The sequence below is a fragment of the Phyllopteryx taeniolatus genome, chromosome 1 (genome assembly GCF_024500385.1).
Source record: "Phyllopteryx taeniolatus isolate TA_2022b chromosome 1, UOR_Ptae_1.2, whole genome shotgun sequence".
NCBI classification, from domain to species: domain Eukaryota; kingdom Metazoa; phylum Chordata; class Actinopteri; order Syngnathiformes; family Syngnathidae; genus Phyllopteryx; species Phyllopteryx taeniolatus.
The window spans coordinates 1365095-1391064 of NC_084502.1; the positions used below are offsets into that span (position 1 = coordinate 1365095).

General features: G+C 43.0%; 1 protein-coding gene across 2 annotated transcripts; it reads right to left on the bottom strand.

Moving 5' to 3' along the window:
- Positions 1–139: 139 nt before the first annotated feature.
- LOC133483580 (potassium voltage-gated channel subfamily H member 7-like) lies at positions 140–22082 on the bottom strand. Of its 2 annotated transcripts, none has more exons than XM_061785112.1 (16): positions 21949–22082; positions 20635–20865; positions 14563–14718; positions 13775–14242; positions 10935–11149; positions 9840–10265; positions 7982–8213; positions 7742–7909; positions 7072–7271; positions 5659–5902; positions 4633–4838; positions 4111–4195; positions 2982–3257; positions 1970–2099; positions 1702–1889; positions 140–819 (listed from the first exon to the last, which is right to left on the bottom strand). In XM_061785112.1, exons 1-16 carry the CDS (start codon positions 22022–22024, stop codon positions 605–607), a joined length of 3516 nt encoding a protein of 1171 aa, XP_061641096.1. In that variant the 5' UTR covers positions 22025–22082; the 3' UTR covers positions 140–604. The 2 variants fall into 2 exon arrangements, with proteins under 2 accessions (XP_061641096.1, XP_061641011.1); XM_061785027.1 differs by having other exon boundaries at positions 5659–5911.
- Between the last annotated feature and the right edge of the window lie 3888 nt (positions 22083–25970).

Below are 25970 nucleotides of genomic sequence, written 5' to 3' on the forward strand. Positions count from 1 at the left end.
AATTATTGCGATGTTTATCACAATTTCCAAGAGGTAATGGATATTAATCAACTTTATATGCACTGGATTTTTTTCCAGTGTTCATACAGACCTGTCATGTTTTTTTTCTTTACTTTTGTACTCCATAAACACAAATAAGTTATCACTGTACGCTTTTTATTTTCGGTTGTTTCGTTGCTCAAAAATGAGGTGACATACAATATATGTTCACATACACAGGAAAATAAATATCTTAAAAACCTCAAAATTACCCGAAATATTTGTGCATTTCTACTTACTAAATTGATATATTAAGGAACATGCGTCACAAACCAAAAATACTCTGTAAAAAAAACATGCACATCTCATGTCACTGACAGTGTTGTATTTAAAATACATTTATAGTAGATTATGATCTTATATGTTCTGTACACAGTGTATATATAAATGGATTTAAGAAATCCAAATTGCAACTAGCAAGGGATATTCTGTAAAGGAATGGAAGTTTATCTTTGTTGTTGTTCCTTTGCATATTCAACTTCTTTCACCCTGAGTCAAAACTTAGGAGAAGGTCCTTAGTTGTCTTGGGAACGTTGGGGATGGCAACGTGTAAGGAAGCCACGGGTCACAAATGGGTCTGCGGAGTCCCGTTGGTACTGAGCTGCAGCGAGCGCGCGCAGTCTGAAGACGGCCTCAGGGGATTCTGGCAGTGGCGTCGTTCGACAGAGGACACGCTTCGAGTCCCTGCTTGCATCCAACTGCGTTCGTACCTGGAAGAGTCTCTGTGCGGCGCAGGAACGGGGAGGTGGCGCTCAGTCGGACCTCTTCTGGGCCAGGAGTCTTAAAAAAAAAAAAAAAAAGTCAGAACACAAGTATGGAATGAATTTGAATAGGAGTTGGATGAATTTTAAATGAAATTCCATCCAGTTGTGGAAGTGGATATATATATATATATATATATATATATAAAAAAAAGTCTACACACCCCTGTTCAAAAGTTTTTGTGTTGTAAAAAATTGACCAAGATAAATGATTTCAAAACTTGTTCCATTTGTTTAAATATGATCTATAACCTGTGGAACTCAATGAAAAAAAGTAAATGCGATTTTGATGCACAAGTGTGCACACCCTCTCATACGTGGGGGGCGTGGCTGGCTTCAGAATGAACATTGAAACATTTTAAATGGTAGTCGGCACACAGCTGCTAACATTTAAAGTGCCTCTGATTAACCACCTGCTAATTTCAGATGTTCTAGTAGGCTTTCCCTGATATCTTTTGCCTGAAGGTTTTGCGCAAACACTGACGCTTCCGTTGGACTGCCCCAGGGCATCTGTGGCTACACGTGTAGCTTCCCACCACGAGGGTGTGAACCAATGTTTTTTTTCCCCGTCTTTTCATCAACTTTGGAGGGATGTCAAGTTGTTCGTAATATTTTCTCAACTTGGTGATGACTGTCTTCATTGTGTTCCACGATGCATTTAATGCCCTGGAAATTCTTTTGTAACGTTCTCCAGACTGTTAGGAAATCCTTCTGATGCTGTGGAAGGTCTTGCAGACCATGGCTTGTTCTGTAAGCTGTGACTAGAAAAATGTCAAGAAAAGCCTACTAGAACATCAGAACTTTATTTTGGGTTAATCAGGGTTAAGATTTTCTTTTTTTTTTTTTTTTTTTTTTTTTCCAATCGAGTCCCAAACTATGTGAGGACCGTTTTTTAGTCTACCAGAGGCAGAGGCGGAGTAGGACTGAGTCTGGGAGTCGCCTGGATGGCCGAGGACTCCGGCTGCTCCCTGATGGTCAGCCTCGGGCACGCCGGAGCGGACGGTGCTGTAAGCGGGCGGGAAGGCGGTGGTTTGCCTCTGGAGGAGCCGGAGGATGGCTTGTACGTCGGCCGTCATCTGGGACTCCAGCCTGTAAGCCGAACACCGTAAGGTCGCATGACCACGTCGTATCCCACCGGGCGCTTTTAGACCTTAGTTTCCCTTCCGCACCTGTCGAGGTGCTGTTGCAGTCTGTCCAGCCGCTGCTCTACTTCAACATAGCTGAGGTCTGTATCGACGTCCTCCTCCCCAGTAGGCGTGGCCGGACACAGGGACGACTCCTTCACCTCGACTCGGCAGCCTGCACGCACAAAAATCTCTCAGCACAAAACCAGACCCGCAACCAAGCAATCCAAGAAAGTAAGGTTTTTTTTAAAAAACCTGGAAAACGTTTAACATTTTGGCATTATAGAGCTCATTCATATACTGGAGCAGTCACAGAACTATGCATATCCACACATGTACATACGCACTGCATTGATTGCTATTATGATTATAAATGCGCTATGACAACTTTGGATTGATACTATAATAATAATAATAAGGTTAGGGTTTCAGGACAGTGTTACTGTTTCAAATTAGGGTTTCAAAACACGGTTAGTGTTTCAAAGTAGGGTTTAAAAATGGCGTTAGGCTTCAAAAACAGGGATAGGGTTTTAAAAACAGGGTTAGGGTTACAAAGTAGTCCGCTAAGCTAAATGCAGACTTGTGAACTGGTTTGACATGTCCAACTTGGGGGAGGCGGCATTTGTGAATCATATTTTGGGGAAAAAGCACATAAGTCATCCTGTGGCTTTGCTCTGTATTTTGCACGAGCTACGTTGCTAGAATCTTCTGGAATCGATAACAATAAGGATGATAATTGGAATAATAAGAAGCAAATCTCAAATGTCACAAATGATTTGAGTTTTTCACCGAGAAGTCTGGAAATTAGGGTCTGGAGAATTGTGGAATTTTGAAATCTGAAATTTGTCGGCATAGTAACCCTGTATTTGTAAGTAGTTTACAGAATGAAAACATATTCATTTTCCTCAATAAATAGATCATCAGCAGTGGTCTGTATTTTTCCCAGAGCTGTCTAATTGACAGACAGAACAAAGTTTTGTGTATTCTCACGGCTATTATGGGACATAACTCGATTCCTTGTGTTCCTCGTCATGGGAAGGAAAGCCTCCATCCTCACCTTTTCCACGGACCTGCGCGCCATCTCCGGACGTGCCGATCCCGAGAATGCCAGAGCGGTCGTCCGTCACCGGCGGGTAGCCCAGTTCGCCGGCACAGCAGGGCTTCTGTTCCTCTTTCCCCTCCCTGCTGCTTGTCTTCTCCTCGACCTCCTCTTCCTTGTCCTCGTCTTCGTCCATGGCAGAATCTCCCTGCTGATTGGCTGCAGGGGAGGACGCGCAGATTTGCCTCCGCTTGGTGTGACACAATGTTGCTGCGGGCTCCTTTTGTAGAGAAACTGGAACAAAGCGCAGGTATCGGGAATCAGGAAACTCGAATCTAAAGAGATCCAATGCAAGCGCTTGGGCTGATTGATTAATAATCAATTCATCGAGTTTTGGTCAGGCCAATTTTTTTTTTTATCCAAAAATTGAGAATTTTTCTTTGCACTTACCATCTTTCTTCGCGTGATGGAAGCAAACAGAGAGGCGCTAGTTTACAAAAGTTTAGTCAGAAATTTGAAATTGTTTCAGGTTTGCAGTGTCAGAAAATGAGCAAAAAAACAAAACAAAACAAAAATCCGCTTCTAAGTTCAAAGGTTGTTGCAACCAAAAGTAGTAGTAGTAGTAGTAGTACATTTATTCAATATTTCAAATGGAGACACGCAGTAGACTGGGAGAAACGTTTTCCTGTGCGCAACTCGGAAGATCGCGAGTCCCAAAAGTTCCGCTCAGAAGCAGACGACACCAACGGAATCGTTTTCAAGTTGTTGTGCGTCCGACAAGAAAGGAGAACAATTGTGGAGTCAAACGCGCTGCACTTTAAAGCTGAAGTTTGCAGTAAAAAAAATAAAAAAAAATGTTTGTCAAATATGTTAAAACTGTCTCCATGACCTGAGTGTAGAAGTTTATTAAAATAATATTTTGAGAGAAAAAAAAAACCCATCTCCTTTAGCCTATGAGCTAGTGTATTGACAAGAGGCATGACTGTGTCAATCATTTGCGTCACTTTGACATTTTGATTTTACCCTCTGACCAAAATGATATGGTGATTAACTCATTCACTGCCAGCCTTCCCAGTTAACATGGATATTTGACTTCTAAAGCCGCCAATGGCAGTGAATGTGTTAATAAAAGGCAGTTCTAACATACCAGCGGAAGCCTTCCTGGTGCATGACACTCTCCTTCGACTGGTTATAGCGTCAATGTTGGAAGCGGTGTCTTGTGGGTTGGTTGTCTGGGTGGTTCAAATGGGATACAAATCAAATGCATTGTTATAAAACACGCTAGTAAGGAATTATAAAATTCAATTTGTGCATTTAGAATTGTTTGAATGTTGGCCTCTCTTGGTTTGGGATGAACTGCTGTTGTAACTACAGCATGGAACATAAACGTGACCTGCCTGTTGCATCTTGCTTTTCATGCATTATTATTATGATTATTATTATTACGAGGGCTGTGCATGAATCGGTGTTGACTCGAATTGGGATCGAATCAGATTTTTTGGATTTGAATCAGAACAAACCTTAGAATATCATACTACTTACGTCATTCTTAAACTGCATTTACTAAAAAAAATGCCGAATTTTTGTGCTTCGTTATTCACAAATTCACAGTTTTTTTTCTTTTTCTGTGGAGCCTATCACCTTTTTTTTGGGAAAAATGGATACATACCTTGGCATTTTCATCACAAAGGTCGAAGGTCAACTCCAGGTTCGTGATGAAATGCTCAGCAAACTCTGGGTACATATCCAGAACCTCCAAGAGCTCCTCCCGCTGGATGGTGTGCAGGTCGCAGTAGCTCAGAACCCGCACATCAGCGCAAGATTTCCCCGGCTTGGCGGACAGGTGGATCATTTCGCCAAAAGTATCGTTCTTGCCTGCAGAAGACCGGGTTGAGCCACTAATTAGTATTTATAATTTTTTTTCCAAGGGACCTGCCATTTGCAATGGCCAGGCTGGGTAGCGGCGCTCTGTTTGGATCCGAACAAAATTCGACCTAACATTTTAGAGCATGGGCACACAGAGATGCTTTTTTTCCCATATCGGTTAAATACTGAATGGCGATGAGCGATGTAAAAACGTCTTCACTTCTGATCACTCATTAGAAAGGGTAAAACAAAAATTCAACATTGAAGTCAAAGGGAGATATTCAGCACTTTGACCTCCTTGGAGCGGAATAATAACAGGTCCAATCGAATGGCTATGCGGCAGAAATGGGATTTCATTTGAGACCAGACGCATGTCTCACCAAGCGGTAGGCAGTCGGAAGGAATTGAACCTTTTGAGTTGTTTTTAGCTATCGCTCTCTCTAGCGAGCATGTGCCCACGCCACCTGATGCAACGCACACTCAGAGGATTTCCTCTCCCTCTCATCGTGATGGCAGGGAAAGTTTACAATTGTATCATCAAAAAAAAAAAAAAATAAATAAATAAAAATGTCAAAGCCATGCCTGGGAAAAAGGCACTCATGACCACTTTTTCAAGGGTTCCCCATCCGGAGTTTTTAATCCTGTTTGATTGCAGTGATTGCCTCGAACAATTTTACAACACAATTGGAAGTTAAGGATATATTAATTTTTTGTCCAGAACACTTTCAATATATTTTTGGGATACGGCAGCAGTGAATTTAATTCTGTTGGACGTTGCCGACGTGAACCGGCGCTAAATAATGTGGAGGTGTGACAGTTTCAGACCCACCCAAGATGGCTACGACAACATCTTCTCTGAGGATCTCGATGGAGCCGCGTGTGACGAAATATAGCATGCTGAGCACGTCTCCGCTATGGACCAGCGTGTCTCCAGGGGGGGCGTGCGTGGTCTTGAACCTCGTGGCCAGGGCTCGGAGGCAACCTTTCGTGGCGCCGTGAAAGGCCTTGCAGCCCTGCAGGAGGTTCTTGTTGAGGTGAAGGCAGATATCTGCCTGTAGGCACTCTGGGAAACCCTTCAGCACCTAAAAGCAGACATATTTGTGGTTAAAGCTAGTCCACGATTTGGTTCTTACGTTAAGTTAAGGCGATTGACAGTGCTGGAGTTTTAGTTTATCATAATTTGTTCAGAAAGGACCGTTTTTCGTGTGTGTATACATTTCTTAAACCTTCCTTAGTTTGTGGGGATTGTTTTTTTTTATTACAATACTGTCCTGCATCAGCTTATTTATTTCTCCATACAGACCTGTTTACATTTTATTTTTATATAGGCTGAAGCATTCCGTGACGATCAGACACAAGTACAGGTACTTGGGCAATTCATAGCCCATCGCATAATGCTAACATAATATGTCTACATGACCTAATATCAGTCACAGCTATTTAAGCATTTTCAAAACCTACAAAGTGATAGCAATATCTTTTTTTCAACGAAGTCAATGACTCAAATAATTTGCTAATCTTAAAACAAAGCATTTTAAAACCAGAGTGATGCTAATATGCTGTTTTAACAGTAAAACTATAGGGCAGTGGTTCCCAAAGAGGGGGGCGCGCTCCCTTGGGGGGGGCGAGAGAAATTGCAATGTGTGAAATAAACTGCAATGGAGTGTGTTTTTATTTATTTTATTTATTTTTGTGTGTGTGTGTGTGGGATTTCTTATGAACCAAAGGGGGGGGGGGGGGGGGGCAGCAGAGAAAGTTTAGGAACCACTGCTATGGGCTATGCACTGGACCATCATAATACGAACAGTAGCAGCGTTAACAAATGGTACGTATATGTACCTCCTGCTCTCACCAGAGTGGTCCGATCGTTCCATTTCACGTGAGGCAGACATGAAAAAGACAAGTAGTTGTAAGTACTGTCAACACTAGTGGGATGCACATGAGATACTGGAAGAAGCATAGATGCAGTGAGAAACAAACTTAAAGGAGACATTACGCTAATCACATAATATTCAAAGTAAAGACCCGTGTTTTTGGAAACAAGGAATTAGTCATTTTCCCATAATATGTTCCTGTAAATTGTTTCGAAGCAGAATGATGTATGAACTGATGCATGACCTCAGCCATCTTCAAAATCTGCGATAAAGTTACTGTAATTGTACTGCATTTTGATACATCTTTAAGGTGTCTCACTTTGCGTTGCATGCCATACTGAAACGAGCAGAATGCGTTCCTCTCATACCATATTCATGTCGATGCCGTTGGTGTACGTCCAGGCATGCTGAAAATATTCCTCCAGCCGCTGCCTAAGCGGGTTCGGGATCTGGTGAAAGCGGATGAATTCTTTGACACGAAGCATCTGGAGGTGATAACGAGCCGTGCTGGAATACAACCTCTGGATGATGGCCGACACGTTCCCGAAGATGCTGGCGTACATCAGCGCTGGCGAACACAAAACGTCCGGAGAGGGTTTTAGACCTATTGCGAGATTCAGTGCATTGCGGCTTTTTTAAAAATCATATTCATATTGAGCATAATTCGCCATAATGCAGCATTTTGAGGCTACGGTGTATTTTTTAAAAATTTTCCGTGGTAAAATAAATGCTTCCTAGCCTAAAACTTTAAAAGTAAAAAAACAAAACAAAACATGAAAACATATTACAAGGAACAAAATGTATGGTAGAGGTTCATAGGAGAGTGAGGAAGATTAGTAAGAGGCTGGGGAGGGTCATACAGCTTTAAAATATGTATAAATCATTTTTAAAAAATATGTGGCGGACTTCATCTGTTGGTCTGGAACCTAAAACCTGCGATAAACGAGGCATTGCTGTGTTTCAGCCGGGCCTCCTGTTGGCCAATTCCACAAGGGCTACCGTATGCGCAAATGTGACGATTCCGATTGAGTCGCTCACATCCGATGAGCATGACACAAATGGAAAAGATCTTCTCCGAGTTGGTGTTGGGGGAGACGTTGCCAAAGCCCACGCTGGTCAGACTGCTGAAGGTGAAGTACAGCGCAGTCACATACTTGTCTTTGATGGACGGCCCGGAGCTCGGGTCGCTGTAGTTATATTTTTTCCCTAGGAGAGAGCAATCGGAGTATTATAAAGTGTCACAGGTTTGATTAAATAAAACTAACAAGACGCAGTCACCTATGGACAAGCCCAGGTTGTCCAGCCAGCCGATCTTGTGCTCCAAGTATGGCTTCTCCACATTGCCGATGGCATACCAGATGCAGGCCAGCCAATGAGCGATTAGGGCAAAGATACACATTAGCAGCATCAGCACGGCGGCGCCGTACTCGGAGTAGCGGTCCAGCTTGCGCGCGACGCGTACCAGACGCAGGAGGCGGGCGGTCTTCAGCAGACCAATTAGGGTGGTGGTCTGCAATGCGACGAAAGGACACTTGGAATTATGCAGAGCAGAGCGAAGCCCCGCTTATTTGCGGTTCGCGTTCGCAAATTCACCGTTTGCGATAGGACGTGGCCTCGCCCATTTGCTGAAAAATCTGTGTTCGTTCTGTAATGCTCGAAAGATGCCACAAGATGGTGCCAAAGCCAATATAATAAGAAAGCAGTCATTGGTGTCTAGGAAGTATGTTGAAGTGACACACCTCGACAGAGAGAGACTTACATCTTTGTATGTCGGGGAGCAGCTAAGTTTAGCCTGGGCTGTTAGTGGAAGTTCTGGATGTTATCTTCGCCTCATGTACATGCGGGCTCGCACTTTCAGGGAACTTTTTCAAAATCATGTGTAAGCCATTTCTCTTTGATGGTAATGTCTTTGAAATGTGTTTTGGTATTATTGCCAGGGCTCGCTCCCGACTCCCTGCGAAAAGCGCCATTGTCTATACAGTAAAGGGCGTTACAGAAAATATGCAAATAGGTGAGTTTTTCAGCGAATCGCTGAGGTTTGGTTCCACGGAAAATCCTCAAAAAGGCGAATTTGGGAAGAGTGAAGCGCAAATGTGAGGGGGCTTACTTTATTTCAGTCAGACCCAAAATCGTGGCCTCGGCAAAGAACTACGGTGGCCTTTGCAGATCATTTAAACTGGTTACACGTCTTTTTTACAGTTGTGTGAGAGTTAAGAATGTTAAGATGTCACTTAAACATTTCCATTTTTTTTTTTTTTTTTTTTACAAATAATAATAATAAGGAGCAAGTGCTGCTACATCATACTGAATAAATAAACCGGACCGGATCATAAAAGAAAAAAGATCAAAGATTTCCATGCGATTGCCAATTAAATCAGTAATAAAAGAAAAAGAAAAAGAAAAAAAAGGATTCTTTGTGGGAAATGGTTTCTAGGCAACCCTGCAAGATTAGGCCAAGATTACAGCAGGTTTCAAAACAGACACTATTTCAGCACTAAGCAACTCACAGTTTAAGGCACTAAATCTGCAAAAAAAATGTATTTCCACTTTCAGGGGGCTAAAAATAACCACCCCTTTTCACCTCCTCCATCGGTCAGTTACCTATACGACAAGGACGTAGTGTGTCTCTCGGCATGGCATCGCTCAAATGTCGTCAAATGTTTTTTTTTATTTTATTTTTTTTATCTTATTCTACACTGCGGCCAGTCCCCCTGGCTGAGACCCCGAGAAATTAAAAGATATCCAGCAAGAACATGGTCACAGCGGTTGAAAGGCAAATGATCACATTTGATTTAATACACTCTATATAACAGTTTTCAAGCTGGATCGGATTTTTATAGCTACACGTATACTGTAAATTTTTTCTATCGCGTTGAATGGTGGCAGTCAAAATATTAAAACTGTGACTCCACACAAATCCAGAGATTTATTTAAGATATGTTTTCCATAACAACAGTCAGTATGAGTGCAGTTTTAGTGCTACTGGAAACTGCAACACAACTCCCCTAATAATAATAATAACACATGACATCTTTTCATAATCTCTGTAAATAAAAGGCACAAGGGCACTTCTGGGCGGCCGAACGCGAGTGACTACTCAGAAGGTTTACACTGCACAGGATTATTAGCGTCTCACCTCGTCAGATCCCGATCCAAAGATGAGCAGGTCAAAGGGGATGGCGGCCACCATGTCTATGAGGAACCAGCCTTTAAAGTAGTGGACGGCGATCTTGCCTGCGTGGCTGACCACCTCCTCGTTGTTGTTGACGTACGTGGTCCGGAAATTGATGAGGATGTCCACGATGAACATGATGTCCACCATCAGGTCCACCACGTTGAGCGGCGAGCAGGAGTAGCCGCACTGCCGTCTTTCCAGCTCCTCGATGTCGTTGAGGAGGAAGGCGGCCGAGTAGGGCGTGAAAATGGCCGTGTAAATGACCAGCAGCAGGATGAGCCAGTCCCACATGGCTTTGAAGGGGCTGTAGTGAAGGATGGTGCACTTGTCCATGCGCTGGCTCTGGAGTTTGTACTCCGGCAGCACATCGGCGCCCAGTGAAAGGACCTGGAGAGGGTGACGGGTCATTGTGAACCCAAGTTCGGACAATCCTTTTTTATTGGCCAGAGAAGGCATTTTCATATGGGCTGCTTTCTCATCATTTTGGTTAGAACCACTGCACTCCATTTTTTTTTTGTCATCTGAGCACTGAGCAACTCCACTTTAGCCAGGGCCGTCACTAAGGTTTAACAGATTGGGGATTCGCCCCCCACAATCAAAGCTGATCAAACTTTTGCAAACTAAAAACACAATCTTCGACCGCGGGGTGGGGTTGGTGGGTGCTGCTTGCAATGGAAGTTTTACAACCTTCAATCGCAAGCGTCAAGGGGCGGGCGTGCTGCTGTAATACTGTAACAATGTACTTCGCCCACGCCTGCAGTGTCCACTGTACACTACTTGACTGAAAAAGTGAAGGCTTCGTCATGCTTTAATTCCACTATACTGTACGTTACAAACGCAGACTTACAATTTATTTTCCTCATAAAAGCAACCTGAACATCAACAAGTCACACTCACTGCACGGCCCACCGTCCGACTATGTGATTAAAATAAGAATGCAAAAAAATAGCATTCGCATGCTTGATGGAGAGGGGCGTCACATACTTTTTTTCCACAATTCGCGGCAGTGCTCAGCCCTTTTTACTGTATACCTGTTATGTATTCACATGACCTCACCTGTGTGACTTTATCCGTGACATTGTGCGTGCGGTCTTTGACCTTGGGTGCGATCACAGTTTTGTCCGAAGACGGCGTGGAGGGGCACTTCTTCTCCATGTTGGCCTCCGAGAAGTTAAGTGTGATGAGGGGAATCTTGTTGATTGTGCTGTACTTGTTGAGGTTGGAGTCAGAGGTGGAGCAGAGCAGACTTGATTTGATCTGGATGAGAGGCCCTGAGGAAACGAAAGCAAAGGGGATTGATTGCAATGACACGCGAAGCGAAGCATGGAGTGAGTTGAAACGCATCACAGGGCAGACGATACAACATCACTTCCGACACACTCTTATGGGAGCCCCCAGGTTGGGGAGCACTGACCTTTGACTCAGCTACTCTACATGCGCCCCCCTTGTGTTGGCTATTATTTAAAACAGGCACAGTAATACACTATGAAAAGTAAAACGGTGCTACCTTGACATACAAGTGCCCCAATCAACGGGTTTTTCAAGTTACGAGCCCTTGCTTGGTCCATTTGGTTTTTGCTTCGTGTTGTTTGCCAACATATTCATTACAAGCAAGCTTCAGCTACACCCCCGCTGGAAATGAATTAAAAAAAAGGAGAGCAACAGTTGCACATGCACTTTCAGCCATTTTCTGAAAAGTACAAATGGTCAAAAACATGAAAACAAAATGAAAACCCAACTGATTCATGTCTGGTTATCACAGAAACTCATCTAAAATTTCAACTAGTAATTCAAAGTAGCGGCGGCACGGTGGACAACTGGTTAGCACGTCTGTGTCACAGTTCTGAGGACCCGGGTTCAAATCCTGCCTCGCTTGTTTGGAGTTCGCATGTTCTCCTTGTTCCTGCGTGGTTTTTCTCCGGGTACTCCGCTTTCCTCCCACATCCCAAAAACTAATTGAAGACTAACTTGCTCGTAGGTGTGAATGTGAGTGTGAATGCTTGTTTGTTTATATGTGCCCTGTGATTGGCTGGCAAGCAGTCCAGGGTGTACCCCGCCTCTCGCCAAAGTCTCTCATTGGGGCCAGCATGCCCAGTCACATTTCTTCCCACATTCAACCAATCTTATTGACAAGCGACCACAAACGGACAAAATCTCATTTATTTATTCCAACACACGATCGATCCAAGACTTCGGCACAACCCGTGCAGCCGGCATGCTTGAATTGTGCGCTGACCAACAGATGTCTTAGAAATGGGATACATTGGAAATGCAGGAAGCTTCCCTTTGTTACCTTTGATATTGGGGCCATTGTCTGCGATGGCAGCAATAATAGCAGGGAAGGTGTGAGGGGACCAGCAGAAGATGAGAAGTGAGGAAAAAAAGAGCTTTTGTCGGCAAACTGGATCTGACATGAACCCAGATGAGCAATATTCATTACTTTGTGGTCGAAATATAACTGTATCAGATTTCAAATTCCAAAAACAACAGAAGGGTAGCAATGAGAGCTACACTTCTACTTTCCCACAGTGAATCATCCTCTTCCAGATCTTCTGCTCTTAACTTCAGCTATCTGCAAGTTTCCCTGAACCACATCCATAAATCTCTTATTTGGTCTTCCTCTTTGCCTACTATCTTCTTGCTGCATTTTCAGCATCCTTCTAACGATGTATCCAGTGTCCCTCCCTCAGCACGTCCAAACATCTCAATCTGGCCTCTCTAGTTTCCAGTCTGTGCTCTCCCTCTGATGAGCTTATTTCTGATCCTTCTTAAATTCGAAAATCCAAATTTAAGCTCTTCAAATGTCTTGAATTCACTGGCAACGTAAATTATTTTAAGCAGGTCTTAATTTCCTTATGTTCATTTAGTGACTACATGAGCCCAACAAAGCAACTTATCGACTGGCTGTTTCTCCCCTCTCTCAACATCATTTTGGGTTCCCACTTTGGATTTAATCACCATTAGTTTCATTCAAACAGCCTCACAGCAGCACCAGACACATTTCACGGTCTCAGAAGAGAGCGTCGCTCTGATTCAGACAGGCGTGAGATGAGAGAAGTGGAGAGTGTGTGCTACAAAACATCCACCCATCAATTTTCTGTAACTGCAGGGAGCTGGGGCCTATCCCAGCGGACGTCGGACAAAAGGCAGACTATACCCTGGACCGGTGACTTGGGACACGAGTGAGCTGGAGCCTATCCCAGCAAACATCGGGCGAGACGCGGGGTACACCCTGGACTGGTCGCAGGCCAATCGAAGGGCAACCATTGACGCCGATGATAATGATGATGCGATCTCCCAAGTTGCATATCAGATGCAGTTGCAAGTATCTGGAAATAGCGTGAACTGGACTCTTCTTGTTTCTTTAGACTCTGAAGTGGAGGATAGGGGAACACCCACACCCCCCTTAATACCAAGGTCAAGACAGTCCTCCTGTATGGATCCAAGACTAGGAAAGGGACTAACACCTCCACCAACAAACTTGCCCTTGATCAACAGAATCCTAAGACACATTCTGAATATGACATGGCCTGACAGGATAACAACAGTCTACGGACGAGAACAGACCAGAAGCCCACAAGCCAGGATGTGAGGATGAGAAAGTGGGGGTGGACTGGACACAGCTTACAAAAAGCAAAAGACAACATAACAAGGACAGCACTGGATGGTAAGACACAAGACAAAAGCAAAGTGAGGAGGCCAAGAAAGGCTTGGAGAAGATAAGTCCAGAGTAAAGCCAAGAAAAACGGACAAAACTGAATCTGTTGGAGGCATGTGGTGAATTGGATTCACTGTTTCAATAATGTCAGATGGGAGTATGTTCATACAAACACGGAAATGACTTGATTCTATCACTTCATTTGTCGCATGGGCACAGTAAAACAGGAGCATCTTACCTTCGCTGGCATGCCGATCCCTGAAGGCCATCTTGGAGTAGGATCTAAAACCATCCACGTCATAGAGGGAAGAGGCTCTACGAATACTACATACACTCTCCCTGGATGCATTTGGAGTGAGGCCTGGGATAGATGGAGCAGCAAAAATTGTATCACCCTGGCTCTTGACAACAGCCTCATCTGGGTATAATCTGCCCCAAACACCTTTGGGCGACGAGTGGTCCAAAGGGGCAGACACAGGTGTGGAACAAAAACTTGGGGCGATAAGGGTGCGGGTGTCATTCGGGTTTGGGGGACTCCAGCTGTCACGGATGTTTGGGAGTCGGTCGTTGCACATTGCCACCGAGTCGTCGCTGTGGCAAGGAGAGTCAACCATCAAACCATCAGGGTCTTCCTGAGGCAAGGACTGCTTGCTGATGCCCAGAAACGGCAGAACTGGCAAATGGAAATGGAAGGCTCTCCTTTTCCCTGAAGGAGGAGTAGATGACAGTAAAAGCCTATGCTTGTAGTTTGGCAGTAGTAGTAGTTGTTTGATTGTGCCTGTTCCCAAACATAACAACTAAAATATTTTTAAAGGCAATTCATCCCCAAATAAGATACAGGCAGAAAATCTCCCTGGTGTTACAATTTCAAGGAATGAGATTTTGAGATTTGCTCAGGCGATATCGAAGCTAGGCAACTAGGTTAACATGTCATTTGATGATGTTGCTACTAAAATATCAGCAGTTTTATCACCTTACTTAGTTTAGCCTGAGCACCTTGAAGGATTTTATCGGGTTTTCACTTACGTTGGTCAGCTTTGGAAGGGGAGGCGGGCTTTAGCTTTTCCACTGAGGCACTGCTGCCCACGTCCAGAATGCAATCAAAGTTGAGGATGAACATCATGACCACACCTTCTTCATTCTTCACTGGGATGATATGTGTTGCACAGAGGAACTTGGAACCTGACCCAAAAGAGATCCGATCATTGTTAGTGATAATTGTCAGATAATTGCAAGGATGAGGCTCCATTCAAAACCCACATCCACAAATCAGTTTTAACCAAATTGCTTAGAGATGATATATGCAGCCATATTGAGTATCTATTACAATTTTTCTCCATGGGACGAGACTGAAGAAATGATACTTTGCTACAATGTAGTCAGTGTACAGCTTGTACTGTACAGTGAAAATGTACTCTCCCCTCAACATAGTTATTCGTCTAAACCAGGCAACAAAAGTGAGACGTCTCCTGGAGACTCAGCGGGTCACCATGGAGTCGCAGTCAAATCGAAGATGTTCGATTTCATTGCAGACCTTTTTGGCAACTCCTCTGCTCACTATAGAGCACCTTAACGTAGCTTAAAATCGCAAAACTCGTCACCAAAATGTACGTGGACAGCTCTACTCATGGCCACTTCCCCCTCTCAAAATATCAGAACGATCATATCGGCCCAATATTTTGGATATTTGGATATAATATTTTGAGAGCGCAAGGAACATTTTGGTCCCAGAGTCGCCGCGACTGATCACTCTCGCCAGTCTCGGTGACATCTCCACCATTGAGATAGGACCTTTCCAGATGATGACCTGCCGTAATAATGACAAAGAAATGCTAGTGAGTGCTATATACTTACATCTATGTCAAAAAAATGATCTAAAATATTTATGGCAACATAAATGAATTCAGAGATATACAGGATGTGAAATATCTCATTATGTAGCCTTATTTAAGTTGACGTATTCAGTCCCTTAATATCTGCTTCTAGAAGACACTTTGAGCATGTAATTATGTGTACTGTATACAGATATTTATGTTTTAAAAGTTGAGTGGTTTGGCTTGCTGTGACTTCTCCAAAAGTGTGTGGTAGCCAAATGCGGGTTCCCGGGGAGAACCCGTGCTCTTTTTAGCAATACTTTCCTCTGGATGTTTTTTTTTTTTTTTTTTTTTTTAAGCCTCCTTCAGTGGGAGACTGGTGTCTGTCTGGTAATGTTATGCCAGTATTTTCATATATTGTAGCATATGACTCATTAATAATGAGGAAGGTCTCCAGTGCATATTCAGTTGTAAAATGAACCTTTCTTGAAGATCCTCACAGTCAAATCAGGCTGCAATTCCACTGTCGACAGGAAGTTATTTATAGCTCAGCCTGCCTCGCAGAAGCTCTTCGGGAGGAGCTTAACATGCTGTCCACAAATTCATTAGGATGCAGAAGTGGCCAATTTTATTCTTTTTCCACTTCAATTCTAGAATTTGTGCTATAAATACGAAATCATTTTGTGCAGCCAGATAATGAATCAAGTGCTTCTCACTTGACTTTAGAAAGCGAGGGCTTGAATTATGCGTTGCTGAGCATTGATTCTGCTGGGCTCAGTAGTACGATTCCCCGAATGGTACATCACTTTTATATTACTAGTCACATCAGGTCTGCTGATATGAAGAGGAAGCAAGCTCATCACACTTTGGTGCGGAAAATCATTTCATCCAGTTGATTTTGTAAGTTTGCCCAGTTACAAAAACAATGGTGTCTATTGTTTGTTTCTCCTCATATTCAAGTGGTCCGGGTTCGAATCTACATTGAAACGTCTCTGCGTGGGTTTTCTCCAGGTATTCTGGTTTCTTCCCACTTCCCAAAGAATCTGAATCATCTGTCGTGGCCAAGTATTTTCAAAAACAAGAAATCTGTCCCCAGTAGTTGATGTCACTCTGGTACGATTGCAATGAAGACACCACCACAACATATATTTTACATATACACATACTGTAAGTACAAAGTACACAGTGAGTCCTTTAGAAATACTTCAGAGATGTGCAAAATGATGAGCTGAGATTTCAACCCGGGAGCTCTCAACTTTGAACAGGCGTGCGACTCCACCATTCCGCCTGGATAATTTTATATTGCAAAGTAGAAGACTTGAAATGTCACATCCCCGTGCAGTTTGGCAGCTGTAATATATTTTGTGCAGTAAATTATCGAGGAAATCAAATACTTTTAAATTTGTCAACAGAGATGTAAACATGTGCCACAGAGTTCTGTAATTCTTTATCCAACACTCCAGTGTACGATTATTAGGAATATTCTTCACCTCACTGAGAATTCTTCACTGTGGTTTTGTAGTCATCTTTACGGGACAACCATGCCTCGGGAGAGTAGTAACTACAGATGCACGATTAATCGATTAATCAACAATTAATTGATTATAAAATTAATTGACAACTATTTATCTAATCTTTGCGTTGCAATTTGCAAAAATTAGATTTTACTTTGGAAAACAATGCTCAACATACCTAGCTGTATTTTCTGACTCGACTCACAATCAATGTATGTTTGTGCATTTTCAGCAGTTTCAATTTGAAATAATGTCCTGTTTTGAAATAAAGGGATGGAAATTTAAAAGTTTTTTTTTTATACAATTCATCGAATAATTGAAAACAATCATTGACGGATTAATCGATTATTAAAATAACCATTGGTTGCAGCCCTAGTAGCAACAGTTCTGAACTTTCTTCATTTATAGACAGTCTGTCCTGCCGTAGACTGATGAACACAACATCTTATAGCAGTACTTTTGTAACTGTTTCCGAGCTTTATGTAAGTTAAGATTTCTTAATTGTAGGTCTTCGGAGAGCTCGTTTGTGTGACACGTGGTTCACATCGGGCAATGCTTGTTGAGAATAACATACTCATACTGGTGTGTGTTTTTTAAAGGGAAGGGCACCTTTAACCAACACCTCCAATCTCAGCATATTGGTTGGACTCTAGGTTCGCTGACTCGGGACTCCGATGAGCTAGTGGAGAACTCAATAGCCAAGGGGTTCATATACAGTACGTTTGCCACCCTGCACAGTTAATTTAACATGGTGTGCTCCAAAAAACCATAAATCAATGAATCAAACTTTATTTGTAAGTGCTTTTCATACAAAACATGCAACACAAAGCACTTTCCATTAGTTAGAGATAAATCAAACCCGCCTGCCACACGTCCACAAAGACACAAACACAAAGATACTTACAGGTTAAAAATAATACTGTAATGACCTAATAACTTGAGGCTGAGTACACAGCATCCAGGTGAAGAAACACCATCTCAGGGAGCCGTCTGCACCAGGACTGGACCATAGATCAATCGAGACATAGAGATGTAGAGTACAACTTGAATAATACAGGGTCTAAAATTGAACCCTGAGGCACACCACAGTGTTTGGCAAATGTATTAAACTACCACCGAATGTGAGGTTTATGCCACAGCTGCCATAAATGTATTTACTAACCTCATTTTGTGGAAGTATGCATGCGGAAGTTGAACTGAAATTAAAATGTTAAATGCTACAATATAATTATTATTATCCAGTAATTTTGCAATTTACTGTTTCACTAAACGAAATACTTAAGCACATTATTGTTCGCTTGCATTAAACCTTGGCGAGACAAAAGGTCATGTGACATACAATTTAAACAAAGCAATTACAGCTGGACACATCTTCAAGTGATTGATGTGGAAAAGCAATTTATTTAAGAATTGTCACCCTGAAAACAGCACCGTATCGCAACGCTCCATTCCTTTCGGCAAGAAATCAATCATGTTCACCCCAAAGTTAGACAGTCGAGAAAGAGTTGAGGTTATCAATTTAATGTCATTGACCTGCATTTGCTGCCATCATTTCATGTTACTGCAGTTATTACTTTCAAGACAAGTCACATTGTATCTGTGTGCTTTGTTCATGTCGCATTGCAACCGCATGTGTGAAGCCATAATACAGCAAAGAGCTTATCCTTCCTGATACAGGACTTATATGTAGCACATGCTTGACATTCCTTAGATAAACAAAAGCTACGGAGCGTTCCAGTGGGGAGACGACCAACAATGCTTACTTACAACCATAAGACGTGGTCTTGTCCCTTGAAATACTGATAGACTATGAGGGGGAAAAAAAAGTTCGGAACTCGACGGGATGGATGTGGCCTGCGACGCAGTGAGCTCCTCAATAAGGGGCGAACGACAAGACCTGAGGGGGGAAGCCAGCAGCCTCTGTGGGGGTGCAAAGTGGCCTACGGCACCAGTGGTAACTGTCACATAATGACATCGTGTGGGGGATTTGCTTCATACATCCAACTTTAAAATCATGTGTCATCTGGAGCCATGCCAACAAATTATTGCTGAAAAATCGATTCCATTACTCCAATCTCTGAAGGTTAAAGTCGTTAATTTCAATAATGCTGGAAATATAATACTGCGTATGAAGCAAAAACTACCCAGCGAAGCTCACGTCCTATATGCGACGATGCTGCATATAGGTGTTCTCTATCTATCAGAAATAATATCACAGACATACAGACGATGACGACCCAACTACACAAATCTGCAGCAAAATAGGACTCCGAATCAGCAAAGAGAAGACCAAAGTGATACAAATTGGCAGGAAAAGCCAGCAGAAAGTCAATGCTCAAGCTCAACCAGCAGAAGAAGTCCACCTATTTGGGTGGGATCATTTCCAGAGGAGGCCTCACTGATATTGATTGAAATTGAAGGCAGCACAAGTATTGCAGCCCATGAATCATATTTGGTTATCAAAAAGTACTTCCATCCACAACAAAGCTGCAGCTCTTCCACAGCATTATAATGCCAGCAGCCGTTTATGACAGTCAAACACAACTTTCAGCTGTGAGCCAAAAACTGACAGAGATGGACGACTCTCAGAAATCACACTTCAACAATCGAGTTGAACGCTCAGACTCTCACATGATGACTGCAAATATGTGGTCCACTATAAACTGGAAAAAAACAGTAAAAGAACTAACACGAGAAAGGATGCTAAGGTTCTTTTTAAATCACTAAAAGCTGTATTCTTCTTATTATTATTATTACTTATTCTTATTCTTCTTATTCGGTATTCTTGAGAATCAACTTGACATAAACGTAAACTACGGCACTCATTGTGCCTCTTTGCCTGATGTACAAAGTCAACAAAGTATGAGTTTCCCTGGATCTATGTGAATCGTGGATTAACGCAACAGTGAACTCTGAGCTTTTCCTGACCCGCTAGCTGTGGATTACGAAGCATTGCATCACTTTGGCCCAAGAAAAATTATCTATCTTCAAAGCCTCACACTCTCAACTGTGAAAACCCCCAAAGAGATGTAAGCTATGTTAACTTCACAGTTTAGCTAACCAATATTGCTGGTCAAAAATGAACGAAGTTTCATGTCGGTTATGGGATCAACTGAGAAGACAATAAAGTAATTGTTGTTACACAGAGTGTCAGGGTACGCCCTGAAACCAGAGGGTTGGCGGTTCGTATCCCCGCACGAACGCATCTTGTCGTCGTGTCCCTGGGCAATACACGTAACCCACATTGCTTATGAATTAATGTGGTTGGATGTTTAGTGGTGTTCGGAGGGGCCGTAGGCACAGAATGGCAGCCAGGTTTCTGTCAGACTGCCCCCTGCAGGGCAGCTGTGGCTACACAAGTAGCTTACCACCACTAGGGTGTGCCTGTGGAATGAGTCCCTTGAAAAGCGCTAAGTCGAATGCATTATTAATAGGCAACACAGAGACTGGTTTGGGACCTTTCAAAAAAACAAAGTGATTTTGAATGTGTTGATATAGCTAATTCACGCAAGTATAGATACTGAGTGCAAAGTGGCTCATGTGCAAATAAATGTTGCGACTGGGCAAGATTGTATGACTTGACTTTTAAATTGCTTACCCAAGTCATGCGTAAACTCGATTTGCTTTGAAATTGAACGGGGACACGACTTGACTTGCTTGATTTGTGCCACGCTAACTTGGCACTTCTTCGAAACATGATTAAACAAACATCGAGACAGATAACAGTAAGCACCACATTGTATTTCACAAAGTCAGTCAAGGTCACTCACCATCCTTCCGTTGGTACATGATCTCCACCTTGCGCTCCTCCGAGCCCAGGAGGGCCTGGGCCACTTGGGTGATGGCGTAGCGGCTGGTGAAGCGGCCGTGCAGGAAGTCGCACGTGCACGACTTCTGCATGACGTCCGGCCTGGAGAAACCGGTCATTTCGCAGAATCCGTCGTTGCAGTAGATGATGGCGCAATTTTGCACACAAGCATTGGCGATAATGAATTTCTTATCTGTCAACAGAAAGTTCAAATACATTGTTCATTAGACAGGTCGCGAAAACAACAGTGCGTCGTCCTCATAGTTGTGGAGCCAGAAAAATGACACCATTGAAGTTTTGGCATTGCAAGTCAATGTTGGGCGGCACGGTAGCCGACTGGTTAGCACATCCGTCACACAGTTCGGAGGACTGGGGTTCAAACCCCGGCCCCGCCTGTGTGGAGTTTGCATGTTCTCCCCGTGCCGGGTTGGGTTTTCTGCAGGCACTCCGGTTTCCTCCCACATCCCAAAAACATGCACGGTAGGTTAATTGAATACTCTAAATTGCCCGTAGGTGTGAATATGAGTGAGAATGGTTGTTTGTTTCTATGTGCCCTGCGATTGGCTGGCGACCAGGTTCAGGGTGTACCCCGCCTCCCGCCCGAAGATAGCTGGGATAGGCTCCAGCGACGCCATGACCCGTGTGAGGATAAGCGGTCAAGAAAATGGATGGATGGAAATCAATGTTGCCATTGCAAAAAGAGATTGTGTTATCATTGTGATGATTTATATCTTACAGCTCGCAGCTCATCTTCATGACTGGGTCGAGTGCCTCAGAGCTTGGCATTACCCCACAGAGTCTCCATGGGGTTTAAGTCTTTGCACTCAGCAATTTGGCTTGCATTGCATGTATGAAAAGTGAGACATAAGTTAAGATTGATTGAGAGGTCTGGGGTGAGTTTACTGTTCGATCAAGGGACACGAGGACATTTATTTGAGTTTCCAAATGATTCAATTAAATTCCATTTGTACAGCTCCAAATCTCAAAAGAAACTCTCCATAAAAAAAATAAAAATAAAAATAAAAAATACTGCTCATTAATAACAAATGAGATTTCAAGTTGGTAGAATTCCAATAAATTAAAAAGATGTAATTCTGGCACCTGTACCACTGACAGGAGGTTTTGTTTGTTTAAAAGGACAAGAAAACCTATTTTGGACGAAAATTAAATCAAATCCTTGAGTAATGACACTTGTGTTTTATGTTTTTGTGAAAATAATTTCAGGGGTGCAGCATGCAACACGGCACAGGACACACATATCATGCACTGTACTTACTTTGTCCTTCGAATTTACGAATTATGACTCCAAGAAATGTGTTCTGTGGCGCCATGTGACCCCTCCGGACCGGCATGATTCCCTCTCCCCTCCCCAAAAAAATCCTCTCCTTTTGTCACTAGTCAGCCATGGTGGTCAAAAAATACCACCCCCCCCCCCCCCCAGCCCCCCCCACCACCATCTCCCCATGACGCACGTTAACAGTCTTGCAGGGTGTTCGCGTGCACAGATACAAGCAGCCTCCTCTGGTCTCCGAGATGCTCTTTTGTGTCGACTCTTGCGTGTGCGTGCAGCCACAAGAGCGCAGTGCATTGTTTGTGTAAACGTGTGGCGGTGAGGGGGGTGGATGGTCGAGGGAGGAAGGGAAGGTGGGGTGCTCTGAGGGATGAAAAGTGCTGACGGATGCAGGGTGGGCGTGTCTTCTTTTTTTTTTGTAATGGAGATGTATCGACGATCCCCCCTCAAATTTGAAAAACAACAGTTCCCAGGTGTCTTAACCCTTACATACTGTTCATTTACCATGCACACAACGTATATGTTCCAATGGGGCAAGAATTGTCTGTGAAATTATGAGCAATATTTTTTCAAAATGTATTAATAGCACAGCTGACATTAATAAATGGATGACTAATCCTTCGTAGGAAAAGGAAAGTGTAATTTGTTTTGCAGGACTCACTTTCTAAATGTATTCTGTTAAATTGATTTACGAATTCTGTTAAATTGGCTTACGAATTTTTGGAACAAAGGAATTTTTGTCTTAAGTTACGAGCATTAGCTATGGTGGCAATAAAACTTCACAACAAGCAGCAATATATAAATATAAATATATATATATATATATATATATATATATATATATATATATATATATATATATATATATATATATATATATATATATATATACACATACACACATATATTTACACTCCCACCACACTTGAGTAGTCTACTGCCTCTGTCGTACATGCTTCTCCTCCTGTCCTTGTCTTGTCCTGTTCTGTCCTATCTTGTCCTGTTCTTCCCTCGCAGGGTGTAGCACGGCTGCCCCCATACAACACTCGATTCTAATGTATCATTGTACTAGGTATAGAAACATTTTCTTTCCTCATCTTCTTTACAGCCAGTGTCTTGTCTTTTGCCTTCTTATTTCATTACCTTTTCACTCTCCCTCCTTTTTGTTGTTTCTGTCACTCCCCTTTAAAAAGCATGTAGCGCATGACATGGCCAAAGAGAAATACGCCCTCACCCTTAGGGTGATTACGCGGCCGAACATTATCAGAAACTACGAGTAACACTGCAGCTCTGCTTACCTTTTGACTTTGACATGATAGCGCTTCGGCCGTCGCGTCAAAGTGGTTCCTTTCCCTCTGGAACTTTGGCCTGCATCGATGATCAAATCATTGGAGAAACGTGCGTGGGGGTGATTATGTTTATTAGCCGCACTGTTTCATAACAGATGTGCAAAACAAAACAGACGCACATTTTCAAAATAACTACGATGGTGGCCTACAACAGGATGGGTGGCGGTGGGGAGCTGAGCTAACTTTCACATATTTTGAGGACTGACATTAAATGCTACCATAACCATAACCATACAGGTCCCGGAATGCAATGCTAAATTTTTGGGGAAAAGTCCAAAAACCAAGGTACAAAGTGATAAAATAAAGAGGGACTCACCGCCACAGATGTCACAAATAACAGGACACGTGACATAGTTCAAATGTATGAGAACAACTGAAAGAAAAGCCAAGGAACTAAATACAAACTGACTGAGGAGAGAGCTGATTGGTTGACATAGCAAGGCTGACGAGAAAAGGTAGAGACAAAGACATAGGGAGCAGACAGGAAAACTCAATTAGGACAAGAGAAACTGAAACGATCTGGACCCCCAAAAAAAGGACCATGACCGCAGGTCTCTGACATCACCCTGGAGGAGATTCTCTTTTCACAGATGGCTTCTGGGGAAGCTCCAGGCATGGCCGGACGACCTGCAAAGTTTTCTAAGCAGATTTGGAATATTTAAGGACATCATTTGCTCAACATTTCTTTTACAACGGGAACTTTTCCAGCGTGCTGTGGTCTCTCCAATAACCAAGAAAGGAGACTTCACACTAAAGAGTTGGACACGTGTGACTCTTTTAACACACCGACTATATAATACTCTCAAACGTTTTTGCTAACACTATGAAGGTTTCTATTCAGCGTTCTAGAATCAAGTCAAGCTACCTCATTGTTGACCCCGTAAAGCCCGGGTAGCGTCGTTACCCGGGATAGACTGTTACCAATGCAGCAAACCCCGACGCTCGATGTCACCCAAATATGGGGATCGTTTAATGACGATCCCCATACGGCTGGTGCACTCTGCTCCAAGAGATGCGCCTTCCCATTTATCAGCTTGTTATCGGCCAGTGCAAGGCCAGGGACGGGCGGGAGCGCTGAGAGCGGACCAGTATCACCGCTACTGCCGTCGTCACGGGACTATTACTGTCGTTGATACGGCCGTTGCTGTGCTCGTTGTTCTCGCATCCCCTCGATCCTGTTTTCCCTCCCGTGTCTCTCCATCTCAAACCAACCCGAAAATTGGACTTGACTTGCTATAGAAGTAACATCTTACGTAGCAAAGGTTTAGTTCGGATGTTTACAGGCTGTAAGTCAGGAAAAGACGTCAAGAAGCCTTCATCGTCACCTTTCCTCGCGTATTCTCTTGCTATCTCTGGAGCGCTATACAGTTCGGCTTAGCAGTCGAGGGAAGCTCGGCATGAAGTAGCTGCTTTGTCTTGTCAGTGTCACACTGACAGCTCAAATGTCTGGCAAGCGCAGCTCGCAGATGCTTGTTCACGACCTGGCTCGGTCCTTTCAAGCACTTTTTCAGTAAGATTAGATTAGTTAGCGAATGTGCTCCCGCTGTTTCCTTTCATCAAATAACACTTCCTTTGAGTTGAAAATAAACTTGGGAAATGCAAACCGAGAGCCAAGGGGTCGAATCCCGTCATGTGCGCGGCGAATATATAAAGTCAACACACCTCTGCTTTAAAAAAATAAAATAAAAAATAAATTAAAAAAACGAGACCAAGATAAATCGTTTCAAAATATCTACCGTTTTTGAAATCTATAACCTGAACAACAAAATGTGAATCTTTTCGAGTGGGGGGGAAGGTGGGGGACACAACCGACTGAGTTAATGTGGTTGCACAAGTGTGCACACCCTCTTGTAACTGGGATGTGGCTGTCTTCAGAATTAACCAATAACATTCAAACTCATCTTTAATGTGAGTCAGCACACACCTGCCACCATTGGAATCAGTGAATCTGATTAACACAAAATATACTCCAGCTGTTCTAGTAGGCTTTTTTATTTTATTTTTTATTTTTTTCACCTGAAGCCTGACGGTTTTGTGCTAACACTGACAGCTATTTTGAACTGTTCGTAATTCCTTTCACCGCCGTTCCACCTCATGAAAAACATCCCCAAAGCATGAGGCTCCCACCACCACGCTTCCCTGCTGGCGTGGTGTTGTTTTGGTAAAGAGCAGTGTTGCTCGCGCCAAACATACCTTTTGGAATTATGGCCAAATGTTCAACCTTGGTGTCCTCAGGCCATAACACTTTTTCCCCCAGTTTTCTCTATGGTACAATTAGAGATTATTATTTTTTTTTTTCAATATCAGTGTCAAGTGAGCTTATTGGTGGATGTTTTTAACTCAAACTTGTCAGCCACTTGCAGAAGTGCTTCCTGAGTCGCAAACGGGAAAGCAAAGGGTCGAAGACATATGTTGAGAAATAAGTTATAGTTTTACTCTGATTTGAATTTTTTTCCCCCACCAAATTTTCTACAGGCGATACCACACACAAAAAAAACATTTCCCAAAAGGCCTTTTTTTTTAAATGTTTTTTTTTTTTTTTTTTTTTACCAACACAAAAAAAAACTATTTCTCTGGAACCCATTATCCGATTTTCAGAATGCTTGTTGCGTTGTTCTCCGGTTGAATTGCCCATTCCACCCAGACTGTCCATTCTGT